A 26,285-nucleotide genomic window follows, 5' to 3' on the forward strand; every position below is an offset into this window, starting at 1 on the left:
ACATTAAGGGAAGAAACTCCACAAATGAATTTATGGCACACATTATTTGAAATGCATCGCTGGTTGAGAATGCCAAGTGTGTGCGCAAAGCTGGCATGAAGGCAAAATGTGAATATTTGAAGAATCTCAAATATATTTTAATTTGTTTAACACTTTTGGTTACTACATGTTTCCATGTGTGTTATTTCATAGTTTTGATGTCTTCACTATTATTCTACAATGTAGAAAATACAAATAAAGACCCTAGAATGAGTAGGTGTTCTAAACTTTTGACCAGTAGTGTATGTTGAGCAAGAATTTTCTTGATACATTTGAAAACGGTTCAGACTTCATTGTAATCAAATACATTTAACATTTCATGTTTCTTTAAAAAAAATTGATACTGACAACAGGAGAAAATTAACTACAGGGAACATTTTTATTCTTCAGCCAGAATGTAAAGAGAAAAGCAGGAGTAGGGTCCAAAATATGAAAAATCCAGACAAAAGCAGTAGCTTGAAATGGTGGCAGAAATAAGTTGTTCAGTCCTTCCTGAGTGGGACTGTCTCTTCTTTGATGCCCTCCTTGGTGACAATGCAGATCCTGAGGGCATCTCCGGTGTACACGTCTCTCTCAGCAGCAGAGATGAAGACATCTTTGACCAGCTGCACAGCCTTCTCCTGGTTCAGGGGCAGGTGCTGCACACCCTCCATGTTCTTGAATCCAATCTAGTTGTAAATTAAGAATAAAAGACAGACTAAGGGACAATACAGAAACAAAGGATGTTTGTCCCGAACCAAAGATATCTTGGTCACTAGAATGTCTAGGGTTTCCTTGCCACTGCTAAATTCTACATACACATTTGGTGTAACGGATGTGAAATGGCTAGCTAGTTAGCGGGTACGCGCTAGTAGCATTTCAATCAGTTACGTCACTTGCTCTGAGACTTTAAGTAGGGTTGCCCCTTGCTCTGCAAGAGCCGCGGCTTTTGTGGAGCGATGGGTAACGACGCTTCGTGGTTGACTGTTGTTGATGTGTGCAGAGGGTCCCTGGTTCGCACCCGTGTCGGGGCGAGGGGACGACGTAAAGTTACAACTGTGACATTGGCATACAAACATTCAATCATATTGGACAGAGGTGCTTTGAGGGGGAACAAAGCCCTCAAAAACTAATAGCAATGCTCAACTTATACGACTTTTTGGTTTCTTTACCTGGTTGTCAAGCAGAGGTTGCAGCATGGCACTCGCTGAGCCACCAGCTTTGTATGTGTCTCTCTGATAGGATCCCACAGGGTCAAAACTGTAAACAGCTCCTTTACCTGAAAAGCAAAAACAAACCAGTTCAGTTTAGAGTCATAAATAGTGGACTAGACTTAAAAGAACACATGCAGTGAATACCTTACACATATGGAACCAAGCATCTGATAATAGTAACAGCAGCAATAGAGCAAGAGTCATACCCTCCTCATCCAAGCCACCGATGATGTTGTAAACGTAGTAGGGGAAGAATCTTCTACCATACAGGATTGTTGACAGCATGGCTGCGATGGCTCCACTTGTCATGCTCTTGTTGTTTGAGTGCTTGTACATCTAAAAATACATTTCCCCATCAGATATTGGCTGATGTTAGAAAATTATACATTTACAAATGTTAACTTATTGTGTACGGCCATATGCCTTAACTTTCAGCTCAACTAACAATTTTGAAAGTGAAACAGTCTCAAGATGATCTCACCTTTAATCTTGCATCAATGATTTTGGTAAGAGTCAAGCAATCCCCATGGAATCCACTGCAGCCTATGACAGTTGTATTTGTTCTGTGAGAAATTAAACATGTATTAGTAACAACACCGTAATTTAGTGGTGAAATATTTAACATATAATTTATTATGATGTTCACAAGCATAGGCAGGATGCTTAATTATGATTTCTCCAGGACGAATTGTTTTTTTGTTCAGCTCAGAAAAAGATCTGTGATTGACCTGATTGGTCAAATGACCAATTTGTGAAATAATATCAGAATTGAGCTGCCTGTCTAAAAACAGCAATAGTGAGGCAGTACATGGGGTTAAACCACACCATCTGACAATTTGCCTTCGGTCATCCTTGGAAATTCAGTTGTGTGCACTTGACTTACAACTTGTAACATTTTGGAGAGTCACGACTGTGGATTGAATAGCCTTCACTCAAACGGGTGTCTGAGGCCACAATTGCAAAGTCTTCACCTGCAACAGCAAGCACAGTCCTGGAAACACAAAAACATGTCAAGTGTCAGTTGACATGATGCCCTAACAAACAAGTTGACGTTAGCTGATTTTAAGGTTTTGCCAAAACTATCAGACAAATGTAGATAACTAATTAACGTTAGCTACTGTAGCTAACTGAAATCGAAACCAGATAAACAACATGTATTGTTGTTCACGTAGTTAGCTAACGTTACTTAACTACGAACATCTATTGAGTAAGTGTTAGCCATTTGCACCATGACACATTACTAGTCAGACGCTAGTCAGTGTCCATTCTGCAGAACACAATTATGTACAGCATTGACGTTAGCTAGGTAACGTTAATGTAGCTTGCTATCATTTGGGCTACCAAAACGATTGTTAGTTGGATATTGACACTTACCCTCCGTTGAAGGAATATGGAGAGAATCTGTGCTCTACTGGTCCAGTATAGTGATACTCCTTCATTTTCCCATTATCTCCATAAACTTGTGTAGTAAACATTATGCCAGTTAAGGAGGAAACTCGAACTCTTCAACTTGCTGAGACAAATGGGAAATCTCGCTGTATCACTGCAATATGGCGGACGGAAATGCTTCTTCTTCATCATCATCAACAACCGACAAAACAAAAAAAAAGTTGTCTTTCCTACCACCCAGTGGCTGGAGTCATGGAGGGAGTTCGAAAAACCGGTGAGGGAGGAGCGCTCTCAAATCGAACAGTAATCTGCGCAGCTCAACAATGTTACCAAATCAGCAGAAACAATGTCCAGAAACAACTTTCAAACATATTTTCATTGGGAAAGCAGATAAAGCAGTTTTAAATAAAAAAAAATTCACTTTAGCATATGAAAATACAGATTCCTACTAATTACGTCACTTTGTATTGTGCCGACTTCGCCGTAGGACATAAAGGGGCACCTTACTCACGCACCGGAGGCATCCCGGTTACAAGTGGGTGTATGGAAAGCGAACAGCTAATTGGGAAAATGTGTTGCTACAAGACTGTTTTGCGTTGCTGCTTGGGCTGGGGTGTATTCATCACGTCTTACAACGGAAACCGTAAAGAACAAAACGGAAGCAAACGGTAACGAAACGGCGAGGGACCCTGGGGACAAGACAAGGAGTTTGGGCTATTCCTAGTTTTGGGACACTACATCGGGAGTCTGTGTATTCAGCCTGATCTCATAGACAAGACGTAACATAATAAACGTAAATCTGGAATAATCATTTGTATTACATGTTACGTTTGGTATGTAAGGTTCAATGCTTCATTAGTTAATCGGGAGGTGCCGGAACAAAAAGTGAGAGGGGGATGATCTGGAGAGCTCTGCGTTACTTACTTTTTCTCACCTTCATAATAATGCATTGCATGCATATCATTGCATTTGCTTTGTGGCATAGAGCAGTAGAGTAGAGGCACTTAGTCGCACACATGGGGAACATTTTAGTAGCCTAAAGCCATGTTTAAGGGTCAGGAAAAATGTGGCTTTTATAAATGGATTTCATGCTCTGTCATTTTACATGACTGGAGACTTTGGCAGATTATCTTTTAATACTGTAAATAATTGAAATGACAGGCTCCTTTGACACAAACTGAAAATCTGAGATCAATGAAAACGACCATGTGTTGAATCCATCAATAGACTAGGCCTAAGTGTGTGGAGACATATGTTGTAGGCTACAAAATGAGGAGGAAATTATAGTCCTAAAAATACTTTCCAGTTTCAGACTCACCCAATGATGTGGAACTCACTCACCGGTGATGGCCGACACTTTCGTGCCAAAAGCCTATATCTCTCGTGTGGATAGGTGATTTATATTTGTGGATTGGTGATTTTATATTTGTGAATATATTTGGCATGATATTGATCCCATACAGAAGCTCCACAATAGTTTTGAGCTAATATTCTATAAGCGGTGCAGGAGTTCAAGTAGAAGAACATTTGAGGTGCCGGAACTTGGCTCCGGTGAGCTTCTGCCCAAGTCGAGCACTGGTCGCAACTAGGGTTGCAAATTCAGGGAAAATCTTGGTTGGAGGTTCTGGATTTCCTGCTTATTCCCCTCTTGATTCAAGGAATCCTCCAACCAGGATTCCGGGAAAACCAGGGAATTTGCAACCATAGTCGTAACACAGAACAAAGTAAATTTCAGGTAAGTTTTTCCAGCTTTTCTCAAAAACTAGTTGTCCATTACCATGTCAATTAAAGCTTGAAAATAAGCGTAGACAATTCCCCGGATGTTGATGCTAACACATTAGCTGTAGGCACTCGCTGCTCCCCCGGGACTGCCACGCAGAGCGCAGAAGAAATATCAGCCCATGGAGAGATGCACGAGATTGAACTTCACTCAACTTTCTAATTTTCCCTGTTAACACTATCAACGTTTCCCTTTCCTGAGCAATTGTTATTGAATCAACGCAATATTAGCCACTTTCAGTGCAACATATCAAAACAAAACAAACTAAGCAAGAGGTTTTGTTTTAGGCAGAAATCATCGGAGTAGGATTCTATTGCGCACAACTCATCTGGTACTCTACACATACTAGTGCAGCATAACCAATCAGAGCTGCAGTAAGCCTGTATGCAAATAAATCATTGCCATATATGGATCTGTGCCATTTACTTTGAACTGGACTGTGTTTACAGCTTTGGCTTTGAGTATATGCTCACAGAATTTTCACAACTGTGAAGTTTGCGCTCAGCAGACCTGAAATTTCCTCAGTGTCTAATTGTTTTTGAGGGAACATTGGCTTTAGGCCCATTCGTTGCACTATGCTGCACCGCCCTATGGGGGTCATGGCCGGTTGTAACACAGCCTGGGAACGAACCCGGGTCTGTAGTGACGCCTTATTAAGCACTGCAATGCAGTGCTTTAGACCGCTGCGCCACTCGGGAGGCTGCCTAGGAGTATTTCTGTCTGTAATAATGCCCTTTTGTGGGGAAAAACTCATTTTGATTAGCTGGGCCTGGCTTCCAAGTGGGTGGGTCTATGCCCACCCATGGCTGCACCCCTGCCCATTCATGTGAAATCCATAGATTGGGGCCTAATGAATTTATGAAAATCTTCTATGAACTGTAACTCAGTAAAATCTTTGAAATTGTTGTGTTTATATTTTTGTTCAGTATATTTGTCGTTTGTGTTTGACAGCATATCACAGTGCGGAAAGCAGCTGATGGCCGTGTTGTTTCATCCAAGTTCCAGAAGTACCAATTGTATCATTGCCCCTTCTGCCAGCCCTCCATTTTCAAGACTATGCCAGTGTGTCGGCACACATTGAGTCTCACAGATTGAAGGCTGTGCTGCATAGAGGTAATCTCATCCATTCATAATGCTAGTTTAGCACATGATACCATGCTTTTTATCAACTGGGGAACTTTGGGTCCTGGATGCTGATTGTCCCCCCCCCCCATTTCAGAGTTCACAATATTCATATGCCATTTGGAGTGCAGAGCAGCAAAGCATTTTCACTGCCCATACTGCCCCAAGACCTATGTAAATAGGAGTGATTTTACCAAACACATTCCACAATGTGAGTCAGTATGTGGGCGAGACCCAGGTGCAACTGCGAGAGGCCCAGATGTAACCAGTGCAACTGCGAGAGGCCCAGGTTCAGCGTGTCCAGCTATGAGACCTGCAAGCAAGAGGAAAATCAAATGTCGTAACTGCAGTTTATGGCTTAACAAAAATAGCCTGAAGAAACATCAATTAAGGAAGCATACATCTGCTGAGAAGTACATTACTGCTCACTCCAATCTCAAAAGACAGTGCTTTGACCAGGACAATTGGGTGTTTGCAGAGGATCAACACATTTTCCCTGTCTCTCCTTCTCCTGGTGAGCAGCAATACATAATATATACACTGAGTGTACCACCATTATGAACACCTTCCTAATATTGAATTGCACACCCCCCTTTTCCCTCAGCCTCAATTCGTCGGGCCATTGACTCCACAAGGTGTCGAAAGCGTTCCACAGGGATGCTGGTCCATGTTGACTCCAATGCTTCCTACAGTTGTGTCAAGTTGGCTGGAGGACCATTCTTGATGCACATGGGAAACTGTTAAGCGTAAAAAATCCAGCAGCGTTGCCGTTCTTGACACACAAACCGGTGCGCCTGGCACGTACAACCATACCCTGTTCAAAGGCACTTAAATATTTTCTCTTGCCCATTCACCCTCTGAATGGCACACATACACAATCCATGTCTCAATTGTGTCAAGGATTAAAAATCCTTCTTTAACCTGTCTCCTCCCCTTCATCTACACTGATTGAAGTGGATTTAACAAGTGACATCAATAAGGGATCATAGCTTTTACCTGGTCAGTATGTCATGGAAAGAGCTGTTCCTAATGTTTTGTAAAATCTGTATATGATGATAATAAAATATATAATGTATTCCATTTACATATGCCAATACCTCACTCATATTTCAGTACCAGCGGTGGAGGGAGAGATGGGAAGGATGTGCCCATTCTACGCCGAGGTTACCCACTGGGCACAGACGTCAATTCAACGTCAATTCCACGTTGATTCAACATAATTTCATTGAAATGGCATGCAAACAACGTTGATTCAACCAGTGTGTGCCCAGTGGGTAGACACATCTTCCATGTCTCCCCTGCTCCTGGTGGGCAGCAATATACACTTACCTCATTCTTGTCTACCTTGTTGTGTTATAGATTAAATGCCCCTTAAAATGTCTTTCAGCGTTCATTCGGGAAATGCTTACCAAGCAAGAGGTGATACTGGAACAACAGACACTCATCCTACGACTGTTACAAACAGGACAGCAGAATGGAGCAGAATATGCGATTGAAAATGGCCTTCTGCCATTGAAGGATCAGCAAGGTCTCCAGAGCCTGGAAACTGATCTTCAGGGGGCTGACTTCAAACTTAAAATGGTGAGTTTCATTCCACTTTGAATCTTATGCTCTTTTTGAGATTCAATGGGAGTTTATGGGAATAAAATAATTGTTCAGTTAAATCACACTTTTTTTGTCTTGCTTATATCCACAAAATATTTTTTTATGTAAAGGCATCTCACTCCCCTGTAAAAACGTTTTAACTTGATGTAGGATAAAAGCATAATGTTTTGATGCTCAGAATAAGCATATGTGTTTCTTAGAACCATATATGCTACTCTCACCTGGGGAAAAGCGGCAGTCACTTGTGGCTTAAAGTTTTATGTCAATTGATACATTATTCAAATGTTTTTTCCTTTAGATTAACCACTTGAGACTAATTGGGGGATGCGACGTGAAAGATGCTGTGTGGCGTTTAATGATGCGCACAATTTCTAAACCCGCAAGCAAAAAACATGAATCGGAGAGGAGTAAATAGAAAAATGTCTCTTGCATCCCTTCGACTGTGGGAGGTTTTGGTAAGGATTTCTCATATTTACAAATGTCTCATCACGACACATTATATTTTGTGTTTTAAGTTATCATTTCAGTTTTACTTGGTGTTATCACTGTTACACACAAGAATTTTATTTTTGTTAACAGCTAAAACCAATGGTTAAAATCACTTTAGCAATGAGATGAACTGAGCAGTGGGTCTGCAAATGTACCGGATGTCACTCAGTCAGGCACTGTTGTGTGATACCTCAAAGTATGTGTGGGTAAAACACACACTCACACACACACACAAGGGTAAGGATGTTTTGAATCATTCTCACAGAAATGTAAGAACATAAGATGTAGTTCACAATGAAAGTTTCACACAGTGAAAATATGAGTGCCACACTGCAGAAGTAAAATGCAATTACCATGGCATTTTACAGTATTCCGTTCTCCCTGTTGCAACTGCCTTTTCACATCTTTGCAACCACTTGTGCTCTTGTTCATTAGCTGTTGTCTGGAAGAATCCGTTAACATCTAGAGCGTCTGAAAGCGATGCGGAGTCGGTCATGAAAAAGTGGTTGCAGCTGGCAGCATACCGGGAAAGAGTGAGAAGCAGACGAGACAGGAGTGTGGTGGCCATGATGGACTTGGGAAAGGGGTGCATTTAAGTGATAATGCCCAAGAAACCGTGGTCTGGAGATTATATACGTCAAGGGCCGGCAAACCGTGCTAATATAACCTCCAACAGCTTGCAGGGCATTATCACTTTTATACAACGGTTACCGACATATTCAAATACTGATTGACATATTTTCATTAAAAACGTTATTTTGATTAATTGACTCATACTATTTCCTTCCTTACATAAGATATAGTCCCAACACAAATCTAAGGTTCTTGTTGCCAGCCAAGCCAACTGGTTGTTGGTTCTATGCGTTCAATTTCACGCTATCTAAGCTAAATGACTAGAGTAGACAAAATAAAGACATAACGATGCTCTGACGAAGACACAACCCCTTTTCGTTCCCTTGCATGAATTGCGCAAGGGAACAGTGAAAAAGACAATGATGTGTAAGTTAGAAGTTAATATATTAATGCATAATTCGTATAGCCTATATATAAGTGTCCAGTGCCTTCAAAAAGTACTGAGACCCCTTGACTTATTCCACATTTTGTTAAAGTTTGAAATCAAAATGGATTCAATATATTTTCTCACATCTACACAATACCCCATAATGACAAAGTGAAAACATGTTTTTAGAAATGTTTGCAAATGTATTAATTTACAGAAATATCCAATTGACTTAAATAAGTATTCACACCCCTGAGTCGATACATGTTAGAATCAACTTTGGCAGTGACTACAGCTGTGAGTCTTTCTGGGTAAGTCTCTAAGAGCTTTGCACACCTGGATTGTACAATATTTGCACATTCTTTTAACAATTCTATGAGCTCTGTCAAGTTGGTTGATTTGTTAAATATTACTGCACTGTTGGAGCTAGGAACACAAGCATTTCGCTACACCTGCAATAACATCTGCTAAATAAGCCGATTTGTAAAAACTGTAACTAGGCCACATAAACAGTTAATGTCATCTTGGTAAGAGACTCCAGTGTATATTTGGCCTTGTGTTTTAAGTTATAGTCCTGTTGAAAGTTTAATTTGTCTCCCAGTGTGTTGGAAAGCAGACTTAACCAGGTTTTCCTCTAGGATTTTGCCTGTGCTTAGCTCTATTCCATTTATTTTTATCCCAAGAAAATCCCTAGTCCTTGCCGATGACAAGCACCACCACCATGCTTGAAAATGTGGAGTGGGTCTCAGTGATGTGTTGGATTGGCCCCAACCATAACGCTTTTGTATTCAAGACAGTTAATTTCTTTGCCACATTTTTTTGTAGTTTCAGTTTAGTGCCTTATTGCAAACAGGATGCGTGTTTTGGAAAATGTTTATTCTTTACAGGCTTCCTCCTTTGAACTTTGTAGTTACTCCACAATACTAACCTAAATGACAATGTTGTTGAGCCATCCTCAGTTCTCCCATCACAGCCATTAAACTCTAATTGTTTTCAAGTCGCCATTGGCCTCACAGTGAAATCCCTGAGCGGTTTCCTTCCTCTCCGGCAACTGAGTTAAGAAGGACGCCTGTATCTTGGTACATCCAAAGTGTAGTTAATATGCTCAGAGATATATTCAATGTCTGCTTTTTTTACCCATCTACCAATAGGTGACCTTTGCGAGGCATTGTAAAATCTCCCTTGTCTTTGTGGTTGAGTCTGTTAGAAATTCACTGCTCGACGGAGGGGACCTTACAATTATCTGTATGTGGGGTACAGAGATGAGGTAGTCATTCAAAAATCATGTTAAACACTTATTGCACACAGTGAGTCCATACAACTTATGTGACTTGTTATGCACATTTGTACTCCTTTACTTTGACTCTGACAATTGAGTACTTTTTCTAGCATTGATGAAACAGACCTTTTCTGAAGTAGTTCTAAAATCCCCTTTAGGGAAAATGAATGGTGAAAAAACGATTGGAACCATTTAAGTGTTTTACCAAACACACACATGTATACACTCATGCTACACATCACAACTGCTGCTACAGGAGTGTTATGATTGCTAAATACTGCACAATTTAAAAAACACTTGCCACCCAATCCCCCTTCCCCAAAACACGTGTTAATATTGGACTATAAATTGTGCCTTCCTGTATTATACTTATGCTAAAATGTTTATTCTATTCTACTGAGCCATTTACTTTGTTCATATTATCTTTTTTTTTTTTTTGCATTGTCGAGAAGGAACCTGCAAGTTAAGCATTTCGTTGGACGTGTATACCATGTGCATCCTGACTAATAAAACAAAAAACACAACTTGAGTCAATCACAACCTTTTAACCAATCACAGAGCGCTGATGATGCACCCACTTATTTCGCCACGCTCACTTTCCGCGTGTGCCGTTACCCATACTTGGTTGTCACTAGTTACCAAATCATCAAGTCATAATTATGGATAACCCCGCTAATTAATACAATTTATTTTCTCAAATTCATATTTTAAACATAACCTCAACCACACTGCAAACCTTGTGCCGAACCCTTAAATGAACACCTAAAAGCAACATTTTATTTTCATGAATTTGTACGACGTAGCCAATGTTGGCAAACATGTATTCCCCATCCAAAGACTTGCTTTACCGCCACTTGAAGATTTGTTCCTTGTCTCTGTTTCCAGTCGGTAACATTATTATCCTAGTGTGCATCTCTGAAGCTAGCAGCACAGTAACCGCTAAACATGGCTACTGTTCTCCCAACCAGACCTTGCGATAGCAACCCTGCAACCCCGGGAGCTCAGTCTGTAAAGGTAAACTTGGCAAAGATATCGGATCAGAAATACTAGTATAACGTTACACATTGCTGGCCACATACATATTGTGTTGAAGACACAACAGGCTAAGGTAGTTAACGTTAGTTAGCTGACAACACAACTGTTTAATTCAACCTACTGCCGTAGTTAAATACAACTGATAGCAATCTAGCTGTTGTGGGTCGATGTGTTCTAACTTTTGTGTCGTCGACTAGACAGTTTACGTTACTAGCTAGCCAGCCATCCATAACGTTACTTGAAGTTAGTTAGCTAGCATAGCATCTAGGCAGTTAACTACGGTAACGTTAGCTGTTTAGTAGTGTCCGCGTATCATTGTTTACTGTGGTAAAGACAGTTTCAAGTTGGATATTCGTGCTTTCAAACCTCCAAATAAGTGTCATGATGTTGAAAAAATTGCGCACATTGCACAGGAATTATTTTCACGATTTGGACATTAATTCGCTTTCCAAAGCTAATAAACATGTGGAAATGTGAGCAGCATTCTGTATTCCTAGTTGAATTAGTTATATATTAACATTTTTGAATTTCAATAGCTCCTTAGTCATGTGACGTACTTGACTCAAACAAGGTTCAGAATGTCCACTGACTACCCTTCTATATTGCACACCCTCTAGTTTGTCCATTTTCATCTCACATGATTTTACATGAATTTCTCCAAATTAAAAATGTCAATAGCTCCTTGGTCATGTGACCTACTGACTTCAAACAAGGTGCATAATGTACACTGACTACCCTTCTATATTGCACACTCTTGTTTGTGTACTGTAAAATCACTCGGTGTAATATACGTATTTCCAAACAAATGTGGACAAAAACATGACAATAACTATTACAAACAACAGCAAGTATTGCATGGAGTGCATAAGGATGACCAGTGTACAAGCAAACATAACTTTATTTTCTATTTTAGAGGCCACCCTTAGGCAAATGAGTCCGGTACATCTGGACCAGAACCAAGTTATTCTCCAGTGCTCTGACCTCATCAAAAGAAAAGTACTGAAAATAGTGATGACTCTACTGTCAGTACAACAGCATCCCCCTCTACTGTCCATATCACACAGCTGACTTAACATTTACCATTGCACTGAGCTGTAGTATTTCTTTATTAACATACAGCTGTGAAAGTGTTTTTCAGCTCCCATGAAGATTTTTATGCTGCATAGTCAAAATAAACAAAACTAGTTACTAGTATACATTTTTGAAATGACTTACCAGAGTCACACAATAAGCTTAGTCTTTGATATTTCAACAAAGTAAGGACAATAATGCTTTTAGACCTACAAGCTAAGAAGGCTGTGGATATGGGAATCTCAGTTGTCATGGTTCTTGGGGTGTCTACAGCTAGAGGGCTCTCATGGTTCTTGGAGTGTAGACAAATGATAGAAGGTGAGAGGGTGTTATGAAATGGGAGTGGGTTGGGGTGGTGCTTATAACATAATGACACCTGACTGGAGCGAGACTGAAAAGGCATGAATACCGTCCACTCAGCAGGACCTGAGAAAGCAAGAAACTGGAGACAACATTTTATGCCCGACCATAAAACTTACTAAAATGATAATGTTAACTCTGAATTTCAACCGTTACACAGTCATTGACTATCCTATTGAAGCTTGAGGACTGTTAGAAAGGAGTCTAGGGACCATCAAATGTCCTGCGTTGTGAGATTGTAATGTCCTGGAAGGGTTTGAGGGTACAAGGGGGTCAGACAGATAATAGTAATCACTGTTAACTACTCTATCAGTCAGATACACTCTTTTTCTCCAAATTACTTCTGAGTGTGGGTCTCAGGCTTACAGATTTAAGTCTTAATAGCATGAGATGAAAGTAGACAAACATCAAAGTGTGCGATTATGAAGGCATAGTCAGTGGACATTCCAAACCTTTTTTGAGATCATAAGGTCACATGACCAAGGAGCTATTGACATGTTAAAATTTTTAAAATTCATGTAAAATCGTGAGATGAAAATGGACAAACTAAAGGGTGTGCAATGTGTAGGCCCACTGAGTGGACACTCTGAAACTTGTTTGAAGTCAGTAGGTCACATGACCATGGAGCTATTGAAGTTTTACATTTGGAAAAATGTATGTAAAATCTTGTGAGATGAAAATGGACAAGCTAAAGGGTGCGTAATATAGAAGGGTAGTCAGTGGACATTCTGAACCTTGTTTGAAGTCAGTAGGTCATATGACCAATGAGCTATTGAAATTCAAAAATGTAAATAAATAATTTTAAATGGTGCGAGACGTAAATCAGATTGTGTGTCTATGCCATCGCGTTAGCTACAACTAGTTTTGAAAGTTTTTTTAGGAGTAATGGTTAAAGAGCTATTGAAATTTGAAAAATGTGATTTGTCACTATGTTGATGGTCCCTAACTGCTGTTGGTGGACGTAAGGAAAACTACAGGCGAATATCTGGCGAATATCCAACCTGAAACTGTCTTTACCTCTGTTCATTGTTTTTGTTTACATCGTGCATGTGTTGTTAGACCACAGTCCAAATCCAATCCTCTCTGTTTTGCCTCTAGGAATGCCTAAATCAGGTTGTGATAACAAGTATTGGTATACAGTCTGAAACAAAACGCAGCAAAAACTTGAAGTGTCCTTTATTTTTTATTTAACTAGACAAGTCAGTTAAGAACAAATGATTACTTACAATGACGACCTACCAAAAAGCAAAAGTCCTCCTGCGCTGACGGGGGCTGGGATTAAATATATAGGACAAAACACACATCACGACGAGACACCACACCACTACATAAAGAGACATAAGACAACAACATAGCATGGCAGCAACACATGACAACACAGCATGGTAGCAACACAAAACATGGTAGAAACATTATTGGGCACAGACAACAGCAAGGGCAAGAAGGTAGGGAGAACAATACATCACGTGAACGAACTACAACTGTCAGAGTGTCCATGATTGAGTCTTTGAATGAAGAGATGGAGATAAAACAGTCCCGTTTGAGTGTTTTTTGCAGCTAACGTTAGCTGTAGTGAACTGAAAATAGGAGAGACCCAGGGATGGGGTTACAATGCAGAATGTTTAATACAAGTACATTTGAATTTACTCTTCCAGTGCTGTTGGTACTTCATTTGGTCGAAATTAGAGACAAAATATCCGCAGGAAAGTGTTATTTACCTGACTTTGTGCCATGGCACATAAGCAAAACCATGTAAACACCTCCAATACTTCGGTTAGTATGCATTTGTCGCGTGCATGTACTTCCATCTTGTGCATTGTGTCATAAGCAAACAAATCTTGTTTGCCACAAACTCGCATTTTGAATTCGTTTAATAATGATTTCCTGTGGATATTTTGTCTTGGACAATGGACCATGGACAATCGGCAGAGTAAGTTGAAATATAATTTTATTCAACATTTGTGACAAACAAGCGATGTTTAGGGGTTTCTATGTGAGTGTGCATGCCTTTTGCTGTACACAGTGGAAGGCAATCAGGCTACCTCTAGGCCAGCTTTATCTAATGAGAGGGGGAATGGTGCTTGCTGGATCGACACAACAGAGGAAATTAACTCACCCCTTGAGATCTGAAAACGTCCCAAAAACATTATTTTTGGAGAAAACTATTAACTTTAACAAGTAGTAATAGTTCAGGTGTTTTGTGTATCCTAACTGTATTGGCTATCATTTTAGGATGACATCGAGGAAGTGTCCAATGATGGCAGTCAAGCTCCAAAAAGACAGCGCATGGGTTCAGGTGACAGTTCCAGAAGTTGTGACACCTCCTGCCAGGAACTTGGGTATGTGGTCAGTTTGTATCTGAAGGCGTAGTTTGAAATATTTTCATCACTACTTCCTAATAGACCATGTCCAATCCCCATTACAAACACTTAGGCTGCGTTTACACAGGCAACGCAATTCTGATATTTTTTCCACTAATTGGTCTTTTGACAAATCAGATAATTTCACATCAGATCTGCTTGGTCAAAAATATCATAATTGGGCTGCTTGTCTAAACGCAGCCTACGTGTCCAATAACATTTAGTCCGTCTTTCAAACAGGCTTAATACTTCTACCCTGCTCTTAACCTTTCAGTCATATGTGTTTCCCCAGGCCCACATACTTCTCAGCAGAAAATCTGACCGAGTACAGGTGGCCATCAGACGGTAGTGGGGAGTACTATATGTTACAAGAACAAGTCAGTGAATATCTGGGAGTCACTTCATTTAAGCGAAAATATCCAGGTAATGTGACTGAATGTTCGGCTTGTATGGTGTAGTAGGATCATTGCGTGTCAATTTGATGATTAGGCTAATAGTCTTGTTATAGCCTATCTGTAGATCATACTGGTCAATCTCTGACTAACCACGCCTTATCTCAATGGAAATAAGCCTCCAGGTTTGATTTGTTTTTATCCTCAATCATTAATGTTGTCTCTGGCTGGAGCAGTCTACTACTTTTAATTACCTAATCAACTCAATCAATCAATAAATTCTTCTTTTAGATTTGGAAAGGAGAGACCTCTCCCACAAGGAGAAGCTATATCTGAGGGAGCAAAATGTCATCACAGAGACACAGTGCACCTTGGGTGAGAAGTGAAAAACATGGAATTGTTGCATAATCAGGAAGAGCTTAGAGTTCAGCATAAACCACCAGGGCCTCAAGCCTTCCCAAGAGTTGTTTTGGGGAATTAGGCTACTCGTGGATACAATAATTAATTGTGAATATTGTTTTCCAGGCTTGACTGCTTTACGAAGTGATGAAGTTATTGATTTGATGATCAAGGAGTACCCAGGAAAACATGCTGAGTATTCTGTCATCCTCCAAGAGAGGGAGCGCCAGAGGATAACAGAAGAGTACTCTGTAAGCACTCTGTTCAGAGAGTATCACTATGTTAGTACTCTGTTCAGAGTACCACTAACGTTAGTACTCTCAGTTCAGTGAGTATTACTAAAGTTAGTATGCTCAGCAACATTGACACATTTTAATTGATGCGAAGTTAGCTTTGTGTTTGCTGATTTCTAGATCTTGTTACAGAAGTCTTGACTTGAGTTCCCCAAATATTTTTTTATATAAAAATAAATAAATAATATTTGGGGAACTCAAGTCCAATTTATTTTTTGTATACTCTACCGTTCAAAAGTTTGGGGTCACTTAGAAATGTCCTTGTTTTTGAAAGAAAAGCTTTTTTTTGTCCATTAAAATAACATCAAATTGATCAGAAATACAGTGTAGACATTGTTCATGTTGTAAATGGATATTGTAGCTGGAAATGGCAGATTTTTTTTATTTTTATGGAATTTTTATCTACATAGGTGTACAGAGGCCCATTATCAGCAACCATCACTCCTGTGTTCCAATGGCACGTTGTGTTAGCTAATCCAAGTTTATCATTTTAAAACGCTAATTGATCATTAGAAAACCCTTTTGCAATTATGTTAGCACAGCTGAAGACTGTTGTCATGATTAATGAAGCAATAAAACTGTCCTTCTTTAGACTAGTTGAGTATCTGGAGCATCAGCATTTGTGTGTTCCATTACAGGCTTAAAATGGCCAGAAACCAATAACTTTCTTCTGAAACTCGTCAGTCTATTCTTGTTCTGAGAGATGAAGGCTATTCCATGCGAGAAATTGCCAAGAAACTGAAGATCTCGTACAACGCTGTGTAATATTCCCTTCACAGAACAGCGCAAACTGGCTCTAACCAGAATAGAAAGAGGAGTGGGAGGCCCCGGTGCACAACTGAGCAAGAGGACAAGTACATTAGAGTGTCTAGTTTGAAAAACAGATGCCTCACAAGTCCTCAACTGGCAGCTTCATTAAATAGTACCCGCAAATCACCAATCTCAACGTCAACAGTGAAGAGGCGACTCTGGGGTGCTGGCCTTCTAGACAGAGTTGCAAAGAAAAAGCCAAATCTAAGACTGGCCAATAAAAAGAAAAGAATAAGATGTGCAAAAGAACACAGACACTGGACAGAGGAACTCTGCCTAGAAGGACAGCATCCCGGAGTCGCCTCTTCACTGTTGATGTTGAGATTGGTATTTTGCGGGTACTATTTAATGAAGCTGCCAAGGGTGATGGTTGCTGATAATGGGCTTATGTAGATATTCCATTAAAAAATCAGCCGTTTCCAGCTACAATAGTCATTTACAACATTGACAATGTCTACACTGTATTTCTGATCAATTTGATGCTATTTTAATGGACAAAAAATGAGCTTTTCTTTCAAAAACAAGATGAGGGAAAAAGGAAACTGCACACAGCTCTTGATAGTATCACTGATCTTTAAAAAGCTTACGTAACGGCCTTCGTCAGCTTTTGTGAGTTAAAAAACAATTCCACCCTTATGTAGACCTAGCCCCACCCACATCCGTTCCACGCAACGAAAGGGGTTGGAGGCGAAGGAAAACAAATAAGTGCTACCAAATATAACAATATGCATTTCATAAATATTAAAATAAAGTGGGTAAATAAGACTTATTAAACACGTCTGTTAAACCACAATGAGGACAAAGACCTACTGAGCAAGTTTCCATTAATCATTGGGTACATCGTACGAAAAACATCAGAGTAATCTGAAATAGGGGCATAATTCATGTTCAAATTTACAACATAACATACGTAGGCATTTCATCATTAAGACCTTTAGGAAATAATGTCTGGAGGGTGAAAATCACAAAACATTCTCTTTTGCTCAGAGTATTATTTATATCACCTCCCATGTCTGATATCTTAACTTTCTCTATGCCTCAAATCTAAAGGTAGAAATGTCATGTTTTAGGTCATTAAAATGTACTGCGACTGGATAATCCCTGTCGTTTCTCCTAATTGAACTTTATATTCACATATTCTCTGTTTGAGAGAACGAGAGGTTTTACCTACATAGCACAGCCCACATGGACATTTAATAATGTAAATAACATGGGTGGTGGAGGACCTAATAATGTAATTTATTTGGAACTGTTTTCCTGTATGTGGGTGGCAGGAATATTCACACTTAATTATATTGTTGCACTGTGCGCATCCCCTGCATTTATAGCTACCATTTGGAAGAGGGTGTAAAATAACCTGGCTGATTTTCTTTTTTGGTGGCAGTTGGTATGAACCAATTTATCGTGTAAATTGCGACCTCTCCTATACACAATAAGTGGTGGATTTTTAAATTCAGCCGCCAAAACTGGGTCCGGTGATAAAATATGCCAGTGTTTTTTGACCGCATCTTCCACTTTTCACGAGTTCAAAGTATGTTGTTGTGAACATTACGGAGTGTTCTTTAGCGGGTCTTTTTTGTAGCAGTTCATCTGGTGTTTTTCCCAATGCCAAATTAAGAGCTTCATCCACACACTGTGTGGACACACGAATAGCCTCTTAGAAACCTAACGTGCATCTCCGCTGCTTTTTCTAGATAATCCTCTGTGGAGTGGTATACACGGCGCAGTCTGAAAAACTGTCTTGTTGGAAGTCCTCTTTAATGGCTCAGGATGGAAGCTGTCACCCTGTAATAGAGTATTGCTGTCCGTTTCTTTTCTATACAGAGTTGTAAACAGGGTTCCATTTGATTTCTCAATCCACGTATCGAGGTAATGAACACGTTGAGTGTCCCATTCAGTAGTGAATTTGAGATTGGGGTCAATGTCATTGAGTAGTACCATAAAGTCTGACAGCTCTTTTTCCGTTCCTTCCTATATGCAAAAAATGTTTTCAATATATCGATACCACTTCAGGACTTTATTCAAAGATGGATTTTTGTTTTCATTATTAACAAAACATTCAAAAAGACCCACATAAAGGTTAGCATAGCTCGGAGCGAATGTGGAGCCCATCGATGTTCCATTCGTTTGGAGGTAGTATTCATCATCAAACCTGAAATAGTTATACGTCAAAACATATTCAGCCAGCTCTAGAATAAAGTTTGTTGGTGGATATTCGTTAGTATCTCTGTCTCCCAAACAGTGAGCTAGGGCTGCCAGCCCCCCCACATGGGGAATGCTGGTATATAGACTCTCGACATCTAATGTGACCAAAAACAAGGACATTTCTAAGTGACCCCAAATGCCTGAACTGTATTTTCATTTAAAGTTGACATGGTTATTCAATATGTTGTTGGTAAGTTTTTATTCAAAAAAATGTATCTCCTAGAAAATGCAGCAACAAAAGCCTCAGAAGGTTGAAGCCAGTAAAGTGCCAGAGTACATACAGAAAGCTGCCAAGAAAGCTGCTGAGTTCAACAGTAACTTCAACAGGGAAAGGATGGAAGAGAGAAGGGCCTATTTTGACCTTCAGACACACGTACGTTAATTCCTTGAAAAAAGACATATAGCTCCATTAGTCTTTTGTGTTTATAAGAACTCACTTGCCATGCTTGAGTAGATCCACTGAGTGTACAAGGCATTAGGAACACTTGCTCTTTCCCGGACATAGACTAACCAGGTGAATCCAGGTGAAAGCTATAATCCCTTATTGTTGTCACTTGTTAAATCCACTTCAATCAGTGCAGATGAAGGGGAGGAGACATGTTGAAGAAGGATTTTTAAGCCTTGACACAATTGAGACATGGATTGTGTATGTGTGCCATTCAGAGGGTGAATGGACTAGACAAAATATTTAAGAGCCTTTGAACGGGGTATGGTAGCAGGTACCAGGCACACTGGTTTGTGTCAACTGCAATGCTGCTGGATTTTTCACACTCAACAGTTTCCCGTGTGTTTCAAGAATGGTCCACCACCCAAAGGACATCCTACCAACTTGACACAACTGTGGGAATCATTGGAGTCAACATGGGCCGGTAACTCTGTGGAACATTTTCGACAGTTTGTGGAGTCCATGCCCGACAGATTGAGACTGTTCTGAGGGGAAAAGGGGGTGTAACTCAATATTAGGAAGGTGTTCCTAATGTTTTGTACACTCAGTGTTGATCGGTACATTCATAAACTGTATTATCTATGTGGAGTTGAACGTGCAATTGAAGGAGTAAAAGTTTCAACTAACTTTCTAACAGATTATCCAAGTACCCCAAGGGAGGTATAAAGTCCTTCCTCCAGAGAGAACTAAGACTGGACCCTATCCAGTGGCCCTCATCCCTGGGCAGTTCCAGGACTACTACAAAAGGTAAGGTTCACTAACCAAAAAACTAGTCTCATGAATGCAGGTCCTGACCTCTAAAGATATTTGAGTAGCTGATAAATTGATGTTCCTGTGTTTGATACAGGTACTCTCCCAACGAGCTGCGCTACTTGCCCCTGAACACAGCCCTGTTTGAGCCCCCCCTGGACCCGGAGCTGCCTGCCCTGGACAGTGATGGGGACTCGGACGATGCAGATGACAACAAGGGAGAAGAGGGCAAGAAAAATTCAGTAAGGAACTGGATCCTTGAACTGGTTTTACACAATTCACTTGATTTCAGAGCTAGAGATGCGAAGACATGTTGTATTGTATTAACAGTAAATGCCTAGAGATGCTCTGTAAGTTGATTCAATGTAAGCTCTTTTGCAGCTTGCTTGGAATAGTAAGAACTGAATTGTGTCTACAGGACAGCTCATCTGGAAACACCTCAGATGGGGACAGTCAGGACAGTGGAGTGCAGTCAAAGGGCAAGGCCAAGGACAGGACTGCCACCCCGGCTAAAGATGCCACCCCACGCCCCAACCAACACAAATCTGTCCCTGGGTACAAGGTAGAAGAAAAAAGTCCCTGACTTTCTCCAATAGCACTTCCCTTTCCCCTTCTTTACTACCCCTTCCAGCTTCTTCAGCACTTTCAATAGAGAGACTCTCCTTTGTTTTTCTGGCCCTATCACTCCTCACACATACACTCCACCAGGTGGCAATAGTTCTTATTTGGGGCAACACTCAAGTCTGTGGACTTGTTCTGCTTTCCCTCTTTCACTTGGTCCAGTTTGCTACTGATGGTTCCATATCAATCATATGGTTAAAATACTGATGGTTCTAGATCAACCATATGGTTAAAACCAATGATTTATATACAGTCTATACACTAGATGACTTAACATAAAAATAAGTATAAAAACATTGTCCTTAAAGCTAGAATCCTTAATTGAAACAATAAATAAACATACACCCCGTCTCTGTTTTGGTAAAAATCTGAGGGATGGGCCTGGAGAAATGTAACCACTCTCAAATTCATAGACAGAACTATGGATGGCAAGGACTGACCATCCATTATACCAAACGTATAGTTTTAACCATTTTGAGGCTATACAGTGTTCAAGTCAAATTGTATTGGTCACATACACATATTTAGCAGATGTTATTGCAGGAGTAGCGAAATGCTTGTGTTCCTAACTCCAACAATGCTGTAATAATTAACAATACACACATCTAAAAGTAAAATAATGGAATTAAGAAATATATACATATTACGACAAGCAATGTCGGAGTGGCATTGATACAGTAGAATAGAATGTGCTTCTACACCTGCATTCTAGCTGTTTGGGGTTTTAGGCTGGGTCTATGTACAGCACTTCGAGATATTAGCTGATGTACGAAGGGCTAAATAAAATAAACTTGATTGAATAGAATACAGTATGTAAACATTATTAAAGTGACCAGGGATTCCATGTCTATGTTTATAGGGCAGGATCCTCTAAGGTGCAGGATTGAGTAACCGGGTGGTACCCGGCTAGTGATGGCTTTTTAACTTTCTAAAGGCCTTGAGATAGAAGCTGTTTTTCAGTCTCTTGGTCACAGTTACTTTGTTTACAATTTACTTTGTTTACAAACAGTGGAGTAAAACAATCTTCTATTTTGGGTATTGATGGTGTAAAACAGTTGAACTAAGCTCATGAGGCATTTATAAATTATATTCTTCAAGAATCAATGGGTATAGATCATTAATTTAAATCCCAAAATTGATGTATCTACTAAGGATTCTAGCTTTAAGGTATTATTTTGCGAAAGTACTGTTACTGTCCCTGCTACTACAACAACAACATATTTACATGTAATTTTGTCCTTGAAACATTTTAATTGAAATACTGTGGAATTCCTATGGAAGACTGCTTCTTCTGGGCAGTGCCAATATGGTTGACTGGTGACTTCAAAGCCTCTCATTGGCCAAAACATAGCATCAGCAATCCAGGGTCTATATACATCATTGGTTGAAACACTGATGGTTCCATATCAGACTTTATAAGCAATAACAGTTTGGAGTAGTTCTTTCACATCTGGAACTTTTTCTTCACAGCACTTTCGATTGGTCCTGAAGACTTGTACATTTTTCACCGTATTCTTTGAATGTCTTAATATACCTCTTTTTTGTCTACTTGGCAACATACTAATTAAAGGGATAGTTCACCCAAATTACAAAATGACATTGGTTTCCTTACCCTGTAAGCAGTATATGGACAAGGTATGACAGCAATCCGTGCTTTGGTTTAGTTTCCATGGTATTGTTTCCAGATTTTAGCATTTGTGGCACATATCCATTTAAAGTCATGGGACCGATTTTATTAGCTTTTTCATGTTCAAATAATTTATAAGTGACTTCATGGAACTTCACAATACATTTCTGATACTTTTGGATGATTTGGGCGTGATGTGTGAAAAAATGCTAAAATCAGTCCCATGACTTGAAGCAACTTTGTGTTACAAATGTTAAAACTCTAGCATTTGGAAACGGTTCCTTTGGAAACCAAACCAAAGCATGGATTGTTGTCATACCTTGTCCATAGACTGTTTACAGGGTAAGGAAACCAATATGTCATTTGGATGAACTATCCCTTTGAGACATGTGAGCAGATATATTTGGCTGCTAGATTAATTGTTTTTAAACAACATACAGTATTTCTTGTTATGATACAGACTTTATAAGATGCATCCATTTGATTTAGTAGTAGCACTTCAACTACGGTAATACTTGAGTGTTTTGAACGTTTTATATTTCAAGTTGTCAATACTTTTAATGCCGTATTCTACGGTTGTTTGAAATAACCTTACATACTGTTCTTTGTTTGAGACTGGAAAACACAATGTTACTGTGCCAGAGGCCTGTTAATACACTTTCTCTATGTTGGCTTTTTTTTAAAAACTTTTGATTGCCTCTGAAAGTTATTGTTGTGTTCAGTTAGGAGTATGGCTTTTCTGGGATCAACATGATCAACCTTCTGGCAATTTACGCTCTGTCTTACTGCAAGGCTACATGAGACATTAATAAAAGTTAGTTTGCTAAAAATGACAGCAAGAGCAGTAAGCCCAAATGTGGCATGACTGGTATTACTACACTACATCCGGATTTGATCATTGGTCATTGATTGCTGTGGAGTGTTCATAACTTTCCACAGGGATTGATTTGTCTATTAACTTTCCAATCAGCATGTTTCCAAAGGGAATTTGAATCATTTACTTTGAGTATAAACCAAACTTTAGAAGTTTAAAAATGTTTCACTACTTACTTTTCATTTATTGTTGGTATGTAATGCGTACAAATAAACTATATATCTTAGATGTGTTCGGAATTTATCACTAACTTTCTAATATCGGCGCTCATTGAATTTAAGCCTAAAGTCAATACAGTACTTGCAGAATAATTACCTAGCTATAGATAACATGGCCTTAAAGTTGACTTTATTATAATTTTAATGCAAGTTAAGAGTTCAGGAGCTGTACAAAAAATGTATTCTTTTCATACTGATGATGATATGAATATCCTTAGTTGGCACTACACTGCAGGGGTAGCCATCTGAAGCCTAACAGAAAATATGTAGCCTTTTCTTCTTGTTTTGCACCAGTCAAAGGAAACATTTCAGGATGGCAACACCAAACGTTTGACATTTTGAAATCTGATTATATTTCCACGTACACATAGAAACCTACTTCATACTCATGGGCTATATCCTCCTAACTGATTGCACACTTGTCATTCCCAATATTTGTGCAGACTGTCTGCCTAAGTAGGTACAGTTTGTGTTCAATTTGTTCGTGACTTGTACATTTCTCTCTTAGAATGTCATGTCTTACATTTTTTATTTGAGTGTAATGGCAAAGGTGTCATACCTTCCTTTGGATAAATATTTCTCCTAGTTTAGCTGGCACCCCTCTTTCTGTGGAAAGGGTGCCAGCTAAATTAGCTGTCCTTTTATTAATTCAACTGTGTGTCTCTAACCTCCGGTTCACCCTCCCACAGGTTTCGTTGTTTGTTTTAGAAAGGCTTTTACTGTTCTTATCTAATCCAATACTCTTTATGTAGGAAAACCCTTTATGTCAGTCTTTAGACACAGTTCACCATTGAAATAAAAATTTCAAACAAATAGACTACAGAGATGTTTTGATTGTGTTAGCAGCACAGAGACTGTAATGAGGTCATGTAATGAAATACCTGCAGGGAAAGAGTTTTCCTCCCGTCAGAAATCACTTTGGCTAACTACCTTTTTATAAATGTGGGACCACACAATGTGTGGAAACAGCTCTGCGTCTACCGGAGGGACATTCAACTGTTTAACCTGTTATGAGCAGCTGTGGGGGACACCGTGGCACATCCAAATGGATCTTAAATCAGCTTGACCTCTTGGTGTTTGCCTTTTGGAGATTTTGAGATCTGAGAATCATAGACTCCCATTCCCCATGACTAGAAAGGGTTTGTGGGAGGTTCTTAAAAATGACAATGCTTTTCCTAGTCATTCTTCTTTGGGGTTGTGAAGTAAGAAGCACCTAACAAGATTGGATCTATTGTGAGTAAATTAATATATACCTCCTATCAGGCCTTTTAGGATTTAACACCTTGTATAATGTGTGTTGCCCAGAAGCCCTGTGTCACATGGTGCACTAGGCCTTGTTGCTAAACATGATAGCATTGTTCTGTCCTTGCAGCCTAAGGTCATGCCCAATGCTATTTGTGGCATTTGCCAGAAGGGTAAGGAGTCCAACAAAGAAGGAAAGCCAGAAGCTCTCATTCACTGCTCACAGTGCAAGAACAGTGGTAAGTGGAACTGCTTGTTTTTTTTATTAAAACTGACAAATTGCACAGGCTTGTTCATAATGACCATAACGCCGCTAAGATATGAGCAACAGAACTTAATCTGAATTGTTGGGATCACAAATTGGAATTATACAGTGTGTTTTGGAGAAGTGCTGTGGTGTGAGCGTTTGTCTGTGTGTGTGTGTTTGTGTCCGTCCCAGCTCACCCATCATGCCTGGACATGAGTGAGGAGCTGGTGGGTCTGATTAAGACCTACCCGTGGCAGTGCATGGAGTGTAAGACGTGCACGGTGTGTAAGCATCCCCACCACGAGGAGGACATGATGTTCTGTGACACGTGTGACCGGGGCTTCCACTCCTTCTGCGTGGGCCTGGACTCCATCCCTCTAGGTGAGCTCTCGCTCTGGGTCTGTTCAAATACTTTAAGGATGTATCATTCCTTCTTTCCTTGGTGAAACCTTTGTGATGGAATTGTTGCTTACGCCTATCAATATGTATTAGATCAGTGATTACTGGAAGGATGGAAGGGGGAGGGTATAAAAAAAATCTCTGTCTTTCTCTCTCATTGTAGCTAATGTAGTCTTTTTTGGAGTTTTGGGGTGATTTGAATTTCTGGTTTTATGTGAAAATAACATTAATTTGTATAGCCATCTGAACTTGGTGAATAATGCTAAATTAGAAATCTGTTTTTAGAGTTTTCCAAGACTGGCATTTAAGATTTTTTTTTGTGCAGTCAAGAAGGGTTGTGTGTTACCTCAACTTGCTATAATTAGCGTTGCTGCAAATGAAACACCAGAAAGTTCATGTTCGGAATCTGGTCAAAATGCTTTAGAAATGTTGAAATCAAATGTCAGAAAGTGCTGGTCTTAAATGCCTTTTAGTCTGATGGATCCCACAATGCAGTCTGTTTTCTAGCCTTTGGGTTGATGTTACGTATTACAGCTGGTCCACATCGTTTTTTTCCTCAGGTTGCTGGGTTTGTGAGTGTTGCAACAAGGAGTCCTCAACCCCCAAGAAGAAAAGAGGAAGAAAAAAACAAAAGTCTAAATCTGCATATAAATAGAATGTGATCAAATCAATAAGCTAACTGTTTTGATACTTTTTGTACTTTAGAATGTGTTAAGATTAAGTTTTGTAATCCTGTGTATATATATGGATTTCCTTTGTCTTAATTATATTTGAAATGTCATTGCCACTGAAGTAAAACATTTTTTGCCAGTAAATGTTTAAATTATTTAACCCATGACTGCCCTGAAGTTTAATTAAAACACAGATGATGTCCCTAAAATGCCCTTCCTACCATTGTGCCCCAATAACTTCTCATCAAAGTGGTGCCACCTAATACTGCCTATTCCTCTCTGATAAGTTACAAAAGAACTCTAAATCAACCACATGTTGTTGTTGTGACATGTCTAAGAACACAGTCAATACATCCACACATACAGCAGG

At 39.6% G+C, this 26,285-nt stretch overlaps 2 protein-coding genes and 1 long non-coding RNA gene across 4 annotated transcripts; 2 read left to right on the forward strand and 1 right to left on the reverse strand.

Annotated features, from left to right (window-relative positions):
* Positions 1–394: 394 nt before the first annotated feature.
* LOC129863515 (proteasome subunit beta type-1-B-like) lies at positions 395–2,800 on the reverse strand. Its single transcript, XM_055935566.1, has 6 exons — positions 2,607–2,800; positions 2,116–2,223; positions 1,714–1,795; positions 1,439–1,568; positions 1,191–1,297; positions 395–707 (listed from the first exon to the last, which is right to left on the reverse strand). Exons 1-6 carry the CDS (start codon positions 2,705–2,707, stop codon positions 522–524), a joined length of 714 nt encoding a protein of 237 aa, XP_055791541.1. The 5' UTR covers positions 2,708–2,800; the 3' UTR covers positions 395–521.
* A 2,780-nt stretch (positions 2,801–5,580) lies between these two features.
* LOC129855513 (uncharacterized) lies at positions 5,581–7,946 on the forward strand. Its single transcript, XR_008759520.1, has 3 exons — positions 5,581–7,104; positions 7,427–7,583; positions 7,708–7,946. It is a non-coding gene; the product is annotated as an uncharacterized LOC129855513 (long non-coding RNA).
* A 2,764-nt stretch (positions 7,947–10,710) lies between these two features.
* Positions 10,711–26,075, forward strand: LOC129863526 (PHD finger protein 10-like). 2 transcript variants are annotated; one of them, XM_055935575.1, is made up of 12 exons: positions 10,718–10,910; positions 14,595–14,701; positions 15,015–15,145; positions 15,406–15,489; positions 15,640–15,764; positions 19,045–19,194; positions 19,904–20,013; positions 20,114–20,258; positions 20,435–20,578; positions 24,729–24,837; positions 25,038–25,226; positions 25,805–26,075. In XM_055935575.1, the coding sequence occupies exons 1-12, from the start codon at positions 10,842–10,844 to the stop codon at positions 25,897–25,899; spliced, it is 1,458 nt and encodes a 485-aa protein (XP_055791550.1). In that variant the 5' UTR covers positions 10,718–10,841; the 3' UTR covers positions 25,900–26,075. The 2 variants fall into 2 exon arrangements, with proteins under 2 accessions (XP_055791557.1, XP_055791550.1); XM_055935582.1 differs by lacking the exon at positions 19,045–19,194 and having other exon boundaries at positions 10,711–10,910.
* The last annotated feature ends 210 nt before the right edge of the window (positions 26,076–26,285 follow it).

Source organism: Salvelinus fontinalis, chromosome 1 (assembly GCF_029448725.1).
Source record: "Salvelinus fontinalis isolate EN_2023a chromosome 1, ASM2944872v1, whole genome shotgun sequence".
Taxonomy (NCBI): Eukaryota; Metazoa; Chordata; class Actinopteri; order Salmoniformes; family Salmonidae; genus Salvelinus; species Salvelinus fontinalis.

Bases quoted from the DNA above. Each gene is read 5' to 3' on its own strand.
- LOC129863515 (XM_055935566.1), bottom strand. From the start codon at position 2,707: ATGTTTACTACACAAGTTTATGGAGATAATGGGAAAATGAAGGAGTAT. The intron at 2,224-2,606 runs GTAAGTGTCAAT...TTGTGTTTCCAG, and splicing joins CCATATTCCTTCAACGGAGG to GACTGTGCTTGCTGTTGCAG. The intron at 1,796-2,115 runs GTAAGTCAAGTG...AATTTCTCACAG, and splicing joins TCTCCAAAATGTTACAAGTT to AACAAATACAACTGTCATAG.
- LOC129863526 (XM_055935575.1), top strand. From the start codon at position 10,842: ATGGCTACTGTTCTCCCAACCAGACCTTGCGATAGCAACCCTGCAACC. The intron at 14,702-15,014 runs GTATGTGGTCAG...GTGTTTCCCCAG, and splicing joins ACCTCCTGCCAGGAACTTGG to GCCCACATACTTCTCAGCAG. The intron at 15,146-15,405 runs GTAATGTGACTG...TTCTTCTTTTAG, and splicing joins ATTTAAGCGAAAATATCCAG to ATTTGGAAAGGAGAGACCTC.